This window comes from Heterocephalus glaber, unplaced genomic scaffold (genome assembly GCF_053883595.1).
Source record: "Heterocephalus glaber isolate CG9 unplaced genomic scaffold, H.glaber_assembly_v1.0 deba00000122, whole genome shotgun sequence".
In the NCBI taxonomy this organism is placed as follows: domain Eukaryota; kingdom Metazoa; phylum Chordata; class Mammalia; order Rodentia; family Bathyergidae; genus Heterocephalus; species Heterocephalus glaber.
This window is the reverse complement of record NW_028258138.1, coordinates 65721619-65736225: the sequence shown is the minus strand read 5'-3', so window position 1 is coordinate 65736225 and position 14607 is coordinate 65721619. Positions and strand designations below refer to the sequence as shown.

The 14607-nt window shown below is 35.0% G+C and overlaps 1 protein-coding gene across 4 annotated transcripts in view; it reads right to left on the bottom strand.

Moving 5' to 3' along the window:
* Positions 1-1151: 1151 nt before the first annotated feature.
* Gap43 (growth associated protein 43) overlaps positions 1152-14607 on the bottom strand; it is a 135415-nt gene continuing 121959 nt past the window's right edge. For all 4 annotated transcript variants that reach the window (XM_087215812.1, XM_087215800.1, XM_004835680.4 and 1 more), the window contains one exon: positions 1152-1843. In XM_087215812.1, coding sequence (XP_087071938.1) covers positions 1755-1843 — 89 coding nt within the window. In that variant the 3' untranslated portion in view covers positions 1152-1754. The remainder of the gene's footprint in view (positions 1844-14607) is intronic.

Sequence of the window (14607 nt, the reverse complement as noted above, 5' to 3'; positions counted from 1 at the left end):
TAGATTTTCTTCCCAGTTTAGAAATGCAGAGGATTGCAGGAAACTGAAGGAAGTCCCCCTTTTCTATGAGAGAAAACCTAAGGCCAGGGCAGCATATGGCTTCTTATGAATTTGCACCAGGAAGGTTAAGCAGGAATAAACAGAATGGATACTTCAGGACTTAAGAACATTGCTTTTTTCCCAAGAGACCTATTTACCTTCTAATAGAAGGCACTTAAAAAACTCACACTGGGAGAAAATTTGAAAAAGACTAATGGTGAATACTAAATGTATACCTTTCCTCTGTATTCTATCATCAGTAGCTAGTACAATAATAATTAATCAAGTATATGACACTTGTCCTGTATGGGGATGGATGTGTAACAGAAGTTCATAAGAAGAAAACAATAGAATGAACTAGATCAATATTTTGGTTAAAATAAATAAGCTGAGTAAAAGCCGGGGAAGTTTTCAGAATTATGTATGTTTCTATAATATTTAACCTAGTAAAACCTGTGATAACTTTTCACTAGATAAATGATACATTTCTTGAATCATGAAAATACTCTGAACATCTCAGTAAAAGCAATTTTTAGTGACTACTACGGGCTGAACTTCATGAACCTCTCTCTTATGAAGCCCTTATGCCTAGAAACTCAGAATGATCTTATTTGGAGACAGTGTTGAGGGAGGTAACCAAGTTCAAGTGAGGTCAGTAGGGTAGCCCCTAATGCACTGTGAATGGTTCCTTAGAAAAAGAGGACATTTGGACACAAAGACATGCATAGAGGCTTTGCTCTGTGCATATGAAGGGCACGTTGATAAGCCCTGGAGTGAGGATTGTGGGAGATCATTTTCATACAGCCCTTGGAAGGAATCAAGGCTAGCACCATCTTGATTTCAGACTTTCAGCCTTCAGAATTGTGAGAAAATAAATATCCACTACAGCCATCCAATCTGTGGCACTTTGTCATAGCAGCCTTAGCAAACTGGTGCCCAATTATCCCATCAAGAACCAGAACCACTGGTCCTGCCCAGGGTCTTAGGCTTCATCTCTATTTAGTAGAGTGGCTTGTGTCAAGCTGTGAGGCCAGGAGAAAGATGAAATATAAGATCCCAATGTGTCCAACTACCTATCAGAAAGATGGAACAGAAACACAGGACCACTGTAATCTGATTACTCTCATGATTTATTAATATTCAGATTGAAAAAGGAGCCATAGAGCTGCAAGTTACGCTAATTGGCACATCTGCTTTATTATTTATTTAGTTATTTATTTTTAAAACAAACCGGGTTTTTGATTTTTTTCCTTTTTGTTCATTCCATCACATTGAAAAGAAGGAAAACAAAAATGGTTTTGAATTCACTCAATATTTTGGACTCCTCAGATGAACGGAACATTGCACACACACTTGGAACAGAGAGAGATAGAGAGGAAAGTGGACTCCCACAGGGCCACACGCACCAGATCAAAAAACTGGGATACAGTGCAAGAATTTCCCAAAATGATTGGATCATCATTACCAAAACTCATCATAACAACACCAAGAAACAAAAATGTTTAAGCCACACTGTTTGACTTGGGATCTTTCCTGCTTTTTTTTTTTTAAATGTTTGCCACACAGAGAGAAAGAGGGCTGGTGGGTAGGAGAAGACAGACTCACAGACGTGAGCAGGACAGGAAGGGGAACTTCAGAGTGGAGCTGAGAGAGGGCAGGAGAGACTGGGTTCAGGAGAGGGGAGGAGAGGGATGTGGAAAGCCATTTCTTAAAGTTCAGGCATGTTCTTGGTCAGCCTCACGTTCTTCTTCTTTACCCTCATCCTGCCGGGCACTTTCCTTAGGTTTGGTTTCATCTACAGCTTCTGAGGAAGAAAACACAACAAGATAGGGTAGAGGAAAAAAATGAGAGTTAATATTTTGTTTCATCTGATCATGTGATGCTACAACACATTTCTCCTTTTCATACCATTGTGTAAGAACTTTAAGATAAAAAGATTATATCTACCCCAGTAATACAATGTCCGAGTTCAGGAGTTGGCATTTGGGAAACTTTTCAGTAGCACATATGGAGAACCCTAAGAACAAAGGTGTAATAATAAGGGAATGTTGTCCACTCAGCAGACATTGCTATGGTCTTTACCCTTAGCCTTGCTACAAGGTACCAATACACGGGACATTCACATAGGGAATCAGTAATCATCTTGTTTTTCCATTCAATTAGTGTCAGAATAATGGTAATAATTTATGTGAGTTAATGAGCATTCATCCTAATTTCTAGTAGTATAACTACAAAGTGAAATACTTTAATTTTCAGCTCCTATTGGAGGCAGGGATGGCTACATAACAGTATGGGCCAGTCAGCATTTTCCAAAGATAGCAGAGTTGGTTTTGACCTTTGGATTCTCTTATCCTAATGACTAGGATATCAAATAATACCTGGTTATGTAGCAGCTGTGTTGCGACAATGAAGACAAAAATGTATACTTTAAATATGGCAAAACAGCAAGAAAAGATCAATTACTGAGTGACTGTACCATCCCTGGACATCTTTCTTCCTACCTCTTAGTTGTGAGATAAATCACTAAACTCTTTTTTAAAGCACTTTTGTAGTTTTCAGTTTCTTTCAACCAACACATTTCAAGTGAATATTTATAGGGCAAATATTGCCTTGCTTAATAAATAAGACTTTCCATCTTTTTGAATGTTGATTTCCCCCTTTGAAAGTTTCCCTACACAACTCAGTTAATTGACTTATGCTATAAGATAGTGTATTAATATGTCAGCCTATCTAAAGAGAATTCAATCAGCCTGAAATTACCTGTGATACCAACAAATAACACCCCAGTCATCCTCACCCCTCCAAGACCACCACTAGTAGGGTTCAGTGATTTGTTAGCAGGACTCAGGACCCAGCTAACAGTCCTATCCCTGGCTATAATTTATTATAGTGAATGGACACAAAGCAAAAAGCAAAGGGAAAGTTGCATGGGGCAAACTGGAAGAAAACAGGCACAAGCTTCTAAGAGTCTTCTCTCTGTGAGGTTAAAGAATATACTCAATTCTTTCATCAATAAATTGTGATGACACAGGTGAAATATCATTTATTATAGACACTCACTTGAGCCTCCAAGTCCAGAATCTGTGTTGGAGGCTGGTCGTGTGGTCACCCTTTGCCCAGTACACAACAAGTCTAGACTCCCAGAGGGAAAACAGATGTTCAGCTTAAACTACATTGTATGCTCACAGATTTTAGACACAGGGAACCACTTTTATCAATGAGGGAATTTTTAGAACCATCTGAAAATAAAGTTCATTGATTCCAGCCAAGGGTCAGTTTTATGGGTAGGTCTTTCTGGTGACAATAGTTCCAGACTCTTTTCTGAACATGTCCTGTTATTTAAAATAATCTGTGTCCTTTAAAAATAAATCTCTTGCTATTGCTTTTTCTCCTCTTAATGCCTACTAGCTGCTAGTGTTTCTTATAAAGATAAACTGGACTCAATGGAATCTTCTTAGGCTAAAAAATTTATATTTAAAGGTAATGGATAGTCTTTTAAAAACTCAAACACAGGGCCAGGGATTTAGCTTAGTGGTTCTGCCACCTGCCTTGCAAGCACAAGGACCCGAGTTCGATCCCCGGTACCAAAAAAACCAAAAAAACCCTCAAACACAGAAGAATAATACAGCAATGCTTTAAAGAGATTAAACTAGCAATGTTAAATAAAATGGATTGGGTGTTAGGAGAAGATGCTGAGATTAGAGAAATGGGGCCTATTAAGGAGATCATTAGAAGAGCTCATAAAAATGCAGTATCCTTCAAATCAGTCAGTTATTTATTTATATTCAGAAAAAAACTTAATATTTATATCTACCACCACTTCAAATACATTTTTGGAATTCTTTCTTTGGAACATCTATCTAACAACACTGTTTCAAAAATTCTCTGTGGCAGAAAATGTTATTTTCTTAAAAATATATTTGGTTTATAGAAACAAATCAGGCTAGTCTGGTAAATAAAAGTAAAAGCCCTGAAGGATAATTTTATCTTGCATGACTCATTTTTAACTAAAGTTTTTAAATCTTATTTATTTTCTAGGGTTCATAACTTAACTATAATCCATCCTAAAAATGTAGTGATTTGAGTGATGCTACCTACTCCATTTATAAAGAATTCTTAAGGCTGTAGCTTTTTAAACTGACAATTATTAACTCTTCTTATTTTTTTCCATTAAGTTTATTGGTACATTTTAGGTATACAGTACAGTTACATTCATCATTGGGATCTTGTACCTTTACATGAGTATCTTGGTTCTTATTTTTTTCCCCTTCCCCTGTACTCCCTTCACCCCCTCCACCCTTTCTTATTTGCAAAGACCTTGTTTCCTTTTTTTTCCTTTTCTCATGTTTTTTTCTTTTCCCTTCTTTCTTTCCCCTACCCCTCCCACTTCCCTTACTCCTTTAGACCTTTTCTTCCTATTACACAATATCAAGTATACATTTTTAAAATTATAATATCAAGATCTAGAAGACATTACCACAGATTTTTACAGAATTTAAAAGGGCATACAAAGCATATTACAAAAAATCTTTTTTGAAATAAATTTGACAACTTCTAAGAAGCACCTTGGAAGACAAATTAATGAAACTAACTCTGGAGGAAATATAAAATTTGAATAGCACCTATTAAAGAAGGTATATTCCTAGCTTGAAAACCTACCTATATGACAATAGCAGGCTCATATGCATTTTAACTGATAAATTATATCAAAAATTTAAAGCAGAAAAAAGAAGGAACAGTTCTCCCCTAATTTTAGGAAATCAACATTGTGCTAATCCTAAAACTGGATAAAGATAATAGAAGAAAAAAGTATGAACATAGATAAAAATTTGTTTAATAAAACAAACTATTAGAAGTCAGATCTGGCAGTATGTAGAAAGTGGTTTTATTACAGGGATGGCAGTATTGGTTTAGCATTGGAAGATCCACCCCCAAAAAGTCATCATTTTAACAGAGGAAAGGAAAAAGCCATATATGATCCTGTCACTAGTTGTAGAAAAAGTATTGGACTAAATTCTACAGCTGTTCATGGTAAAAGCTATCAGGAGACTAGAAGTAGAACAGAAGCTTCTCAACAGATAAGCCATGTACTCCATACTTCAGCAAAAATGCCATATATATATATATATATATATATATATCTTTTATTCCCTTGATCTATATGTCTTTCCTTACGCCCACACTGGCTTGATTACTGTAGCTTTAAAGGAAGTCTTAAAATTAGGTGATAAATGTCTTCCAACACTGTTTTTTTTGTTTTTCTTTTTACTTTTCTAGGTCCTTTGTACTCCTACATAACTTTTAAATTTCAATGTCCAATTCTTCATTTATAGCAAGTATACATAGACCTGAAATTTTATATATACCTTGTGTTTTCTAATCCTGCTAAATTCAAATACAAGTTCTAGGGGCTCCTAGAGATTCCTTAGTATTTTCTCTGTAGATAATCATTTCATCTACATATAAAGATTTTACTTCTACCTTGCCAATCCTATCCTAATTGTGTCTTTTTATTGCCAGACTATTTTAGTTTGGCCTATATTTCAAAGTTTAATGGACAGATAAAGAGTAGGTATATCTGCCCTTGTTTCCCACCTTAGGGAGAAAGCATTGTATCTTTTCCATTCATACAAGACAATTTTATTTTATTTTATTTTATTTTATTTTATTTATTTATTTTGGTACCAGGGAATGAACTCCGGTCCTTGTGCTTTCAGGGCAAGCAGCGGAACTACTGAGCTAAATCCCCAGCCCTCATATGAGACAATTATTAACTCTTGAAGAACAGTGCACCAAAACAAGTACCCTAAACAGACAATAAAATTCATAGCCATAGGATGTTAGAATGAGAAGGACATTTAAGATCTTCCACACTACAGCCTCTCTAAAGGATACAGCAGTATCTACTTCTGTTCAACTTTGAATCTCCTGTGTCTAGCACAGACAAAATAGGGGGAAAGTCCTCAGTAAATACCTGTTGAATGAAAGAACAAGTAAACATTCTCATTTTATTGATATGAAAATTGAAGTCCAGGTACATACCAGCCCTGAGGAAGTCATGATAGGAAAGGAATCATGTTGCCGATGTAATTATCTATCTATATCTCTAGCCTATTCTATTTACCTGTTTGAAAGAACTATAAAATTATGACATTCCTGTCCCTTTGTATAAAATATTTCAATACATTAATGTTATGCTGTTACAATGTGCTGAGAACATTTGTAAGCATACTTGTATCACTTCAAATCATTCTCATGATTACCTTAATCACTTTATTTTACAACTGGGGAAAACTGAGGCACAAGGAGATTAAGTCACACTAAGAATAAATGGCAGCAAATTCCAACCTAGGACAGAGGCATTCAGGAAGTTTCTATTGTTGATTACTTCTCTCCTCCTACCTTAGCTCAAGAAAGCATAATAGACTCAGACTGGAAACTAAGAGAGGGAGTTCACAACTATGTAGCTTACAAAATCTAAAAATTTGTCTCATTAAAAGCAGCTCAAATGGAGGGAAAAATCCTGATTAATCTTTCATAATATGAAATCTAATCTTGGCACTTTCTGGCAGTAATTATATAATTTGTAAATGCTAGAGATGACTTAACATGTAATTTTCAGTATTTTGCACAAAACTTTGATCATCCTGGTGAGTGTCAAAGACAGGCAAACAGCTGAGGCCAGTTGGTCACTCCAATTACCACAATCCAATTAGGGTAAATAACCACATTCCTCATCTAAGGATCAACCTCCACCTGTGCAGTTGATGCTTAAGAGGGTGTAGAATCTAAAAGACTGAAATGAGATTTTCAGTGCCAGTTAGTATTGAACAAGGCAGTAGAAGTAACTAGGTGTGAATCTGGCCGAGGAGTGAGACCTGAAGTTACTGAGATAACAGCAGAATCCAGCAAGATAAAGAGTAGAACATGCATTTCCCTTCTCAGTTTAGCACTGAATAGTACTTTTACTCAAATTAAATATGAAAATTTAATATTAATGTTCTTTCGGTTAACATATTACAGGAAAAGCGTTTGAGTCACAGTGCTATAGTCTGAATGTTTTGTGCCCTCTCTCTCCCCAATTCGTATGTTGAAATCCTAATTTCCAAGTTAATAGTATTAGCAAGTGGGGCCTTTAGGAGGTGGAGCACCCATGATTAGGATTAGTGTCCTTATGAAAGAGACCAGGGAGAGCTAGCTAGTTCTTTTGACCATATGAGGTCACAGAAGATGCCATCTATGAGACAGTAGGCCTCAACCAGACAAAATGAATGAAAGGCTACCTTGTCCTTGAATTTCCCAGCCTTCCTAACTATGAGAAATAAATTGGTGTTAAAAAGCCACCAGTTTTTAGTACTTTGTTATAGTAGCCAGGTTAAAACACACACACACACACACACACACACACACACACACATATTTATACACACATATATATATAATATATTTATGTATATATTTTATATATATTTTTAATGGTATGACTACTACTTAGTATCAGAAAGTATATCCAATCAATTTGGACAAATTATATTAGTATCTAACAAATAGCTGTAACCTAGCTATGCTCTTCCAAATCCCAAAACCTCTTAGAATTCACCATGTTCACTGGCTGACTCCATGAATTTTATTATTTATGTGTTAACTTAGATAGAAAAAATTAACATCGGAGAGAGTAAATCTTGCATTTTTTTTTTTTTGGTACTGGGGATTGAACTCAGGACCTTGTGCTTGCAGGCAGGTGCCGTGCCACTGAGCTAAATCCCCAGCCCCAAAATCATGTATTATTAATACTCCATGCTCAAAAGGTGCTTAAAAATGGAAGGCCAAATATGTTTGTTCATTCATTTATTCACCCAATGCAAGAAACTGACCCTTACTGTGTGCCACATATAATTGTATCAACTGTAAATATAACAATGGTAATAATGAAAACACAAAGCAAAAATCCATATGGTCTTGGCCTTTATATGCTAGTGGTTCCTATAATGAGGTGTTGTTTTTTGGAGAGTGGTAAAGGAGAGAAATCAGACAAGAAGTAGTCAGCAAAAAGGGGCATAATTTCTGCTGGATCACTTCTCTCGAGTTTACAAAGTTATTTATTTTTAATGAGTCTCATAGATTTTGAAAAATAGAAAACCCTAGTAGTTTTCACACTCTTGATCCACAGCTTCTGCCTTTCTTAAGGCAAAAATAAAAATGTAAGATGTAGAGGGGTATAACTATGTCCTTTGAAACAGTGAAATGGCAGTTTTAAAAAACAAAAGGGATTCCAGTGGTCAATTTCACAGGGGTCTTTGGAAAGATGTATGCTAAACTTGCTTTCTGATCCTTGTTGAAATAGATTCCGGAAGCAGCTCTTGCCTTTATGCATCTTGTTCATTTCCTCGAAAGGGTGAGAATAGCAGGACTGTGCATTCTGTTGGTGAGCAAATACCAGGAGCATATGCAGCAGCGGCTGCCCGCCTGCTCAGCCAGGCATCCTGCTTGCAATGCTGCTGGAAGGATGGCGGTGTTCCCAGCTGCCATCGCCCACACTGAGCTCTAATGGCCCTATTTTCTGGCTGTGGTCCAGGCCCCTCCACAGCCGTACATTACTGAAATTAGGTTGAGTGGATTTCTGAGTAAAACATTATCTCTTGGGACCTGCCCAGTTCTCCCCAGCCTTGCCAACATTGATTACATAGAAGCTGCTATCATCCTGGGGGCATGCCCACAATTACTCTACCAATCACCATTGAGCTAGGGTGTTTTGCTTCCTTTCTCTTTTTATTTTCATCTTTCTTGAATATTAAGCATCATCATCTCAAAGCTCAAAAGAGAGCAATAAAAAATTTGGAAACTCTTTCACATATGGCCCTTTTGTTGTTTACATGGTCTTTCTCTTGAGCTCTGCACCAGATGTCAATCTGGAGCCTGGATCATGACTTTTGCTGGTCACTGGGATCAACATTGTACACTATGTTTCATATTTTAAATTATATTCAAAATGATCCACCTATATATATCATTTTGACATCAAAATAATGGTTCAAATCACACCTATGCCCCTAATCTGAGATTTTGAGGTTTGCTTCTGCTGTTTTGAAAGAGAAGGGAATCTTATAAGTTATAACACCATATGTTTAAAATTTTCAAGGAGTAACAAACAAGAATTTTAATTAAAAAAACCTCAGAAGTAGCACCATGAGGTCCAAATGATATTTGAAGCGGATTGTATACATTCCACTTCTTCCTCAAATGCTGAGGCTGAGAGCTAAGCTAATTTATATTGCAGCCTTTGTAGTCATAGGAACTCAGATAAGTTAGTTTTCTTGTTTCTGTTTCTTAATCTACGAATAATATGGATGCTAATGCTCCCCTCACCTTATCGCAATTTATTTGGAAGTGGTAGGAAGGTATTTAGAAATACATTTGAAAAATTTAAACCATAGAGTTTTCACTTTCTCTGAGCACCGACACTCTGCTCTTGAGTATGTCCTAAAAATCTCTAATAAACCCTTCTCACGTCTCTTTAAAAAAAATTGAAATTGTAGGATGTAGTATGTTGAGATTTTAATTTAATCTCAGGAATTTGGAATTTGTTAGATTTTAATCCAATCTATGGATTTGGGAAATTCACTCAATCGAATTTCCTTATCACATCTAACATTCTCATTCTAGGAGAGAAAAAGAAATTTTTGAAAAAGAGAATAAACAAATGAAACATTTCTTTGACAAATAAATGATTAAGAGATCATTAATATATGATAAAGAGATCCCCAACAATGCTTCTGTAAAGTCTCTGGCTCAGAATATATGGGTACAACCTAATTAATTAAAGAGAGCTATTCTCTACCCCTTAAATTAGTGTATGTTTTTTTTTTTTTGGTACCAGGGATCGAACTTGGGTCCTTGCACTTGCGAGGCAGGCAGCGGCACCACTAAGCTAAATCCCCGGCCCTTAAATTAGTATATCTTTGCAGAACATAGTAAATACATTCATCTTTGGGGAATAGGTACACATACATATTGCATTTTGCTCCTCTTTACTTCCTTTTTCCCTCTCATCTTCCCCATCCCCAGAACCTTTTCCCATTCTTTCAAGGAACCAGCTCTTTGATTCACTGATTCTTTAAAATTTTTTAGCCTCAATTTCATTAATTTCTGCTCTTTATAATTTCTTTCCTACTGTCAATTTTAGATTTGGATTTTTCTTGTCTGTCGAGGACCTTAAATTGCATCATTAGGTTATTTATTTCGGCTCATTCTATTATTTTTATGTATGCATTCACAGCTATAAACTTTCTTTTTACAAATACTTTTATTGTGTCCCATAGGTGTTGGTATATTGTGCTTCTATTGCCATTTGATTATAAGAACACTTTTATTTCTTCCCTGATAAATTGATTGCTCAACAATGTGTTATTTAAGCTCCATGTATTTGCATAGTTTCTGAAGCTTCTTTTGCTGTTCATTTCTAGCTTCATTTTGCTACAATCTGATGGTATGCAGGGGATTATTTTATTTTATTTTTTGGATTTATTTAAGCATGGCTTGTGGCCTAAAATATGGCCTATTTTGGAAAATGTGCTGCTGAGCAAAATGTGTATTCTGTTGTTGGATGAAATATTCAGTAGATTTCTGTTGAGTCCATTTGTTCAACAGTGTTTTTCTTTGTTGATTTTTTTGTCTAGTTGACCTGTCAAATTGTGTGAGTGAGGTGTTGAAGTTCCCCACTATGAATGTGTTGGCATCTCTCTGTCCTTTGAAGTTCAGTACTTTTTAATTTTTTTTATTTTGGGGGGTTTTTTTTTGGTACCAGGGATCGAACTTGGGACCTTGCGCTTGTACAGCAGGCGGCAAAACCACTGAGCTAAATCCCTGGCCTCTAAGTTCAGTACTTTTTGTTTTATGAATTTTGGTGTCCTGACATTCAGTACATAGATATTTTTAATTGTTATTAAAGAGACCTATTTTTATAGAAGATAAAACAAGATACAGAACAAAAGTTAGTGCTCTTATTTGAAAGAAGAGATCAGAGATTTTTAAAAACATAAAAACAAAAGCTGAGGAAGATGCAGGTTGACTATCCTTGTGCAAACTTAAACACAATAATTAAACATTAGTGTTCTTCTTCCCTCATTAGTGACATGCAGAAAGATCAATAATTACAATTTATGTGGTTGGTATAGTAGCATTCAATAATTTTTGAAATAATTGAAGTAAATGTGTAAAATTAAATGATGTTAACTTTCTTTTTTATAGTGCAGGGGATAAAATCTAGGGCCTGGTGTGTGCCTAGGAATTTCTGTTTTCCTCTTTTCTGTAGACTTATCTATGAATATTTTTTAAAGTTCAAAATCCTTTCTGACAGGATGGGAGTGTATGTTCAAACTTCACCATGAACTTCTAGAGACCTAAGTTCCAAAGGATCTACTCCCTTATCATTTCCAAATTCTCGTGAGCTTGACATAAGTTGGTTGTAGGTATTCAGTGCCACCGTTGCAATGATGGCATAGCATTTGCCTTTCAACAGCTTTAAAATTTCTTTTGAAGTGATGGGAGAATTTTAAATCCATGCATACATGTACATACACACGATTGTATATAGGTTATAGTTTTATTTGTGCACTCTGAGATGCAGTAAAATCATATAATACTAGAGCTTGAAAACATGTTAAGAGCTATCCTACCTGTCCCCAAATTTATTGATGAAGAAATTGAATCTATAACAAATTAGGTGATTCAGCTAGGGTCACAAAACAGGAAAGGCAGCCCTGAATCCCAGGACTTTTGACCCCTCTAGCCCAGTAATCTTTCCTTTGCTATATAATACTGCCCCGGAAGGATACTAGAGCAGATGACATTGAAAGCACAAGTATTCGGGCAGAGGACTTAGCTCAGTGGTTTCACCGCCTACCTTGCAAGTGCAAGGTCCAGAGTTTGATCCCTGGTACCAAAAAGGAAGGAAGGAAGGAAGGGAGGGAGGGAGGGAGGGAGGGAGGAAGGAAGGAAGGAAAGGAAGGAAGGAAGGAAGGAAGGAAGAAAGAAAGAAAGAAAGAAAGAAAGAAAGAAAGAAAGAAAGAAAGAAAGAAAGAAAAGTACAAGTAAGTTTCATCTTTATATCTTGACAAACAGTTTTGGCTAGGAAAGTGAAGCTTATAGTTTGGTTTCATTGCCTTCCCAAACGAAAATGATATAGATGGAAAAGACATATAAAACAAAGGACCTGGGTTGTCTTCTTAAATATTTGAGTGCACATAAATCATAAAAATTTGGGTTCATTCAGGTAGAGTTCTTTCTTGACAGAATTTTATTACTAACTATATTTTATACTCAGTTTTTATTATCAGGGACTAATGATAATAAACATTATTTACTATGAACTATAACAATTGGAAAAAATGAGAGGCTGAAGAGGTTGATTTGGCTCAGCAAAAAGAGATTATGAAGCCTGGAAATTTAGTTCAGAACAATATTTGACTAATTTTATTAAGAATTTTAACTATAGGGCCGGCGATTTGCTCAGTGGTGCTGCCCCTGCCTTGCAAGCGCAAGGTACAGAGTACGATGCCTGGTACCAAAAAAAAAAAAAAAACAACGAATTTTAACGACAGCAAATTAAACTACAGCCAAACTATTTGACTGAAACTCAACATTAGGGTATTTTTTTTATGGATTAATGAATCAGAAAATATTTTGTTGTTTTCCCTCTCTAAATCCTCCACAGATTTAATCAACAAATGGATTTTAAATATTTGAATAAAAATATCTAAATTACCTTTGAAGTAGAAACTAAATATGCTTTCACTGAATTCAAACTTTATAATTGTAACAGAAAAAAATTAAGTCAAGATAGAGCCTACGATCGATACTGTATAAGGAAAAAGGAAGAAGATAAATAATTTTTTATTTGACTTAGAATGGGATTTCCTAGGAAGAAAAATTTTAGAGGACTTTCATTTTACACAGTAACTGTAAGTTATCTACATTGTTCATGACATCTCATGGGAAATTAGCATTTTAAATCATGGCTCCCATACCTTGTACTGATGCATCCTTAGGTAACACAGTGAACTTATAGGAGTTCCAAGTAATATGTTTTATCTAAATAATATTTTTAATTTTGAAGAAAATAACAGTATTTATTGATACTATGCAATCTACTATTAGTAAGCTCTTTGGACCTAAATACCTAATAAACAGAGTGGGTAAGTATTTCTTTCGCCCTAAGGGCGTCAAAAATAAATTGCTTAGCCATTAATTGAGAAAGTTTGGAAACCTCATTTAAAATTTATATATATATATATATATATATATTACTAATATATGTTATATATCACTGCTGTGATATATATGTTCACATATACACTAAAATTGAGAATTCTGAGACTTTAGTTTGTTAGTAAGACAATTACAATATACAGTAACAGATTATCCAGTAACATCTTTCTTAATATTAACATTATAAAAGGCTAATTAGTTAATATCTTTTTCTTTCTTATTAATATGTATTTGAGATAGATAATGAATTACAGTCGTTGTGGGGAGTTGGTACACACATATCACACCTGAACCTTTACTTCCCCTTCCTCCTCCCTTCCCCCTTCCCTAGATCTCCTTCCCATCTCTAAAAGGTCTTCTTTCCTGTTTGCTAACATCTATGTTTTATTTTGCTCTTTAAATTATACTTTGGGTTTTTCATATAAGAGGAATTATACGATACTTAACCTTCTGTGTCTGACTTATTTTATTTAGCATTATCGTCTCAAGATGCATCCATTTCCCTACAAATGACTCAAATGTATCCTTTTTTATATCTGGGTAGCACTCCACTGATACCAGTTAACATCTGTACACCATTTTGAACATGCAAAAGCTTGTTGTGATTTGATTCATTAGCCAATACTCTTTGACATAAACCTTAGGGTAAAATAATAAAATTTTATCACATATGTGTTTTAGAACATTACAAATTACTAACATTTAATTTTAGAAGTTCAATGTCAATTCTATAAACACATATGGTTAACATTCAGAAAACAAATTGAAAATAAACACTTCAGCCATTTCAACTCTCTGTCTCTCTTTTACACTTTATAGGGTCCCAAGGGATAATCCTAGCTAGGAGAAAATCTTAGTAATATCTCCTCCACCTTTACCAATTCTACTTTCTAAGAGGCTATCCAGAAAACATTAATGCGAAAATATGGCCATGAGTAAAATTACTGGTGAAGTTTATGGGGAAACTTGACATTGCAGATTTTGCCTAAGGGTAGGAAACAAATAAGTACTCTTGCTAGAAAAATAAAAGGAGTCAGAGTGTTTGGGATAAGATACTTAAATTATACCTGCGAGGAAAATCTGTATATTCTGACTTCAAAATATAAGAGATTTCCTTATTAAATTAAATTAAATTAAATCAGTTAAAGATAGTAATTTTTTCCTTTAAGAACTCAGAATAGTCTTTAAAGTACAGCGCTAAGTTTTATATTTTGCTAAATTTAAATTATCTACCTTTAAGATTTTTGAGTGAATGAAAAAAAAATAAATACAATCTCAGATTTCATAAACAACCTCCCAAAG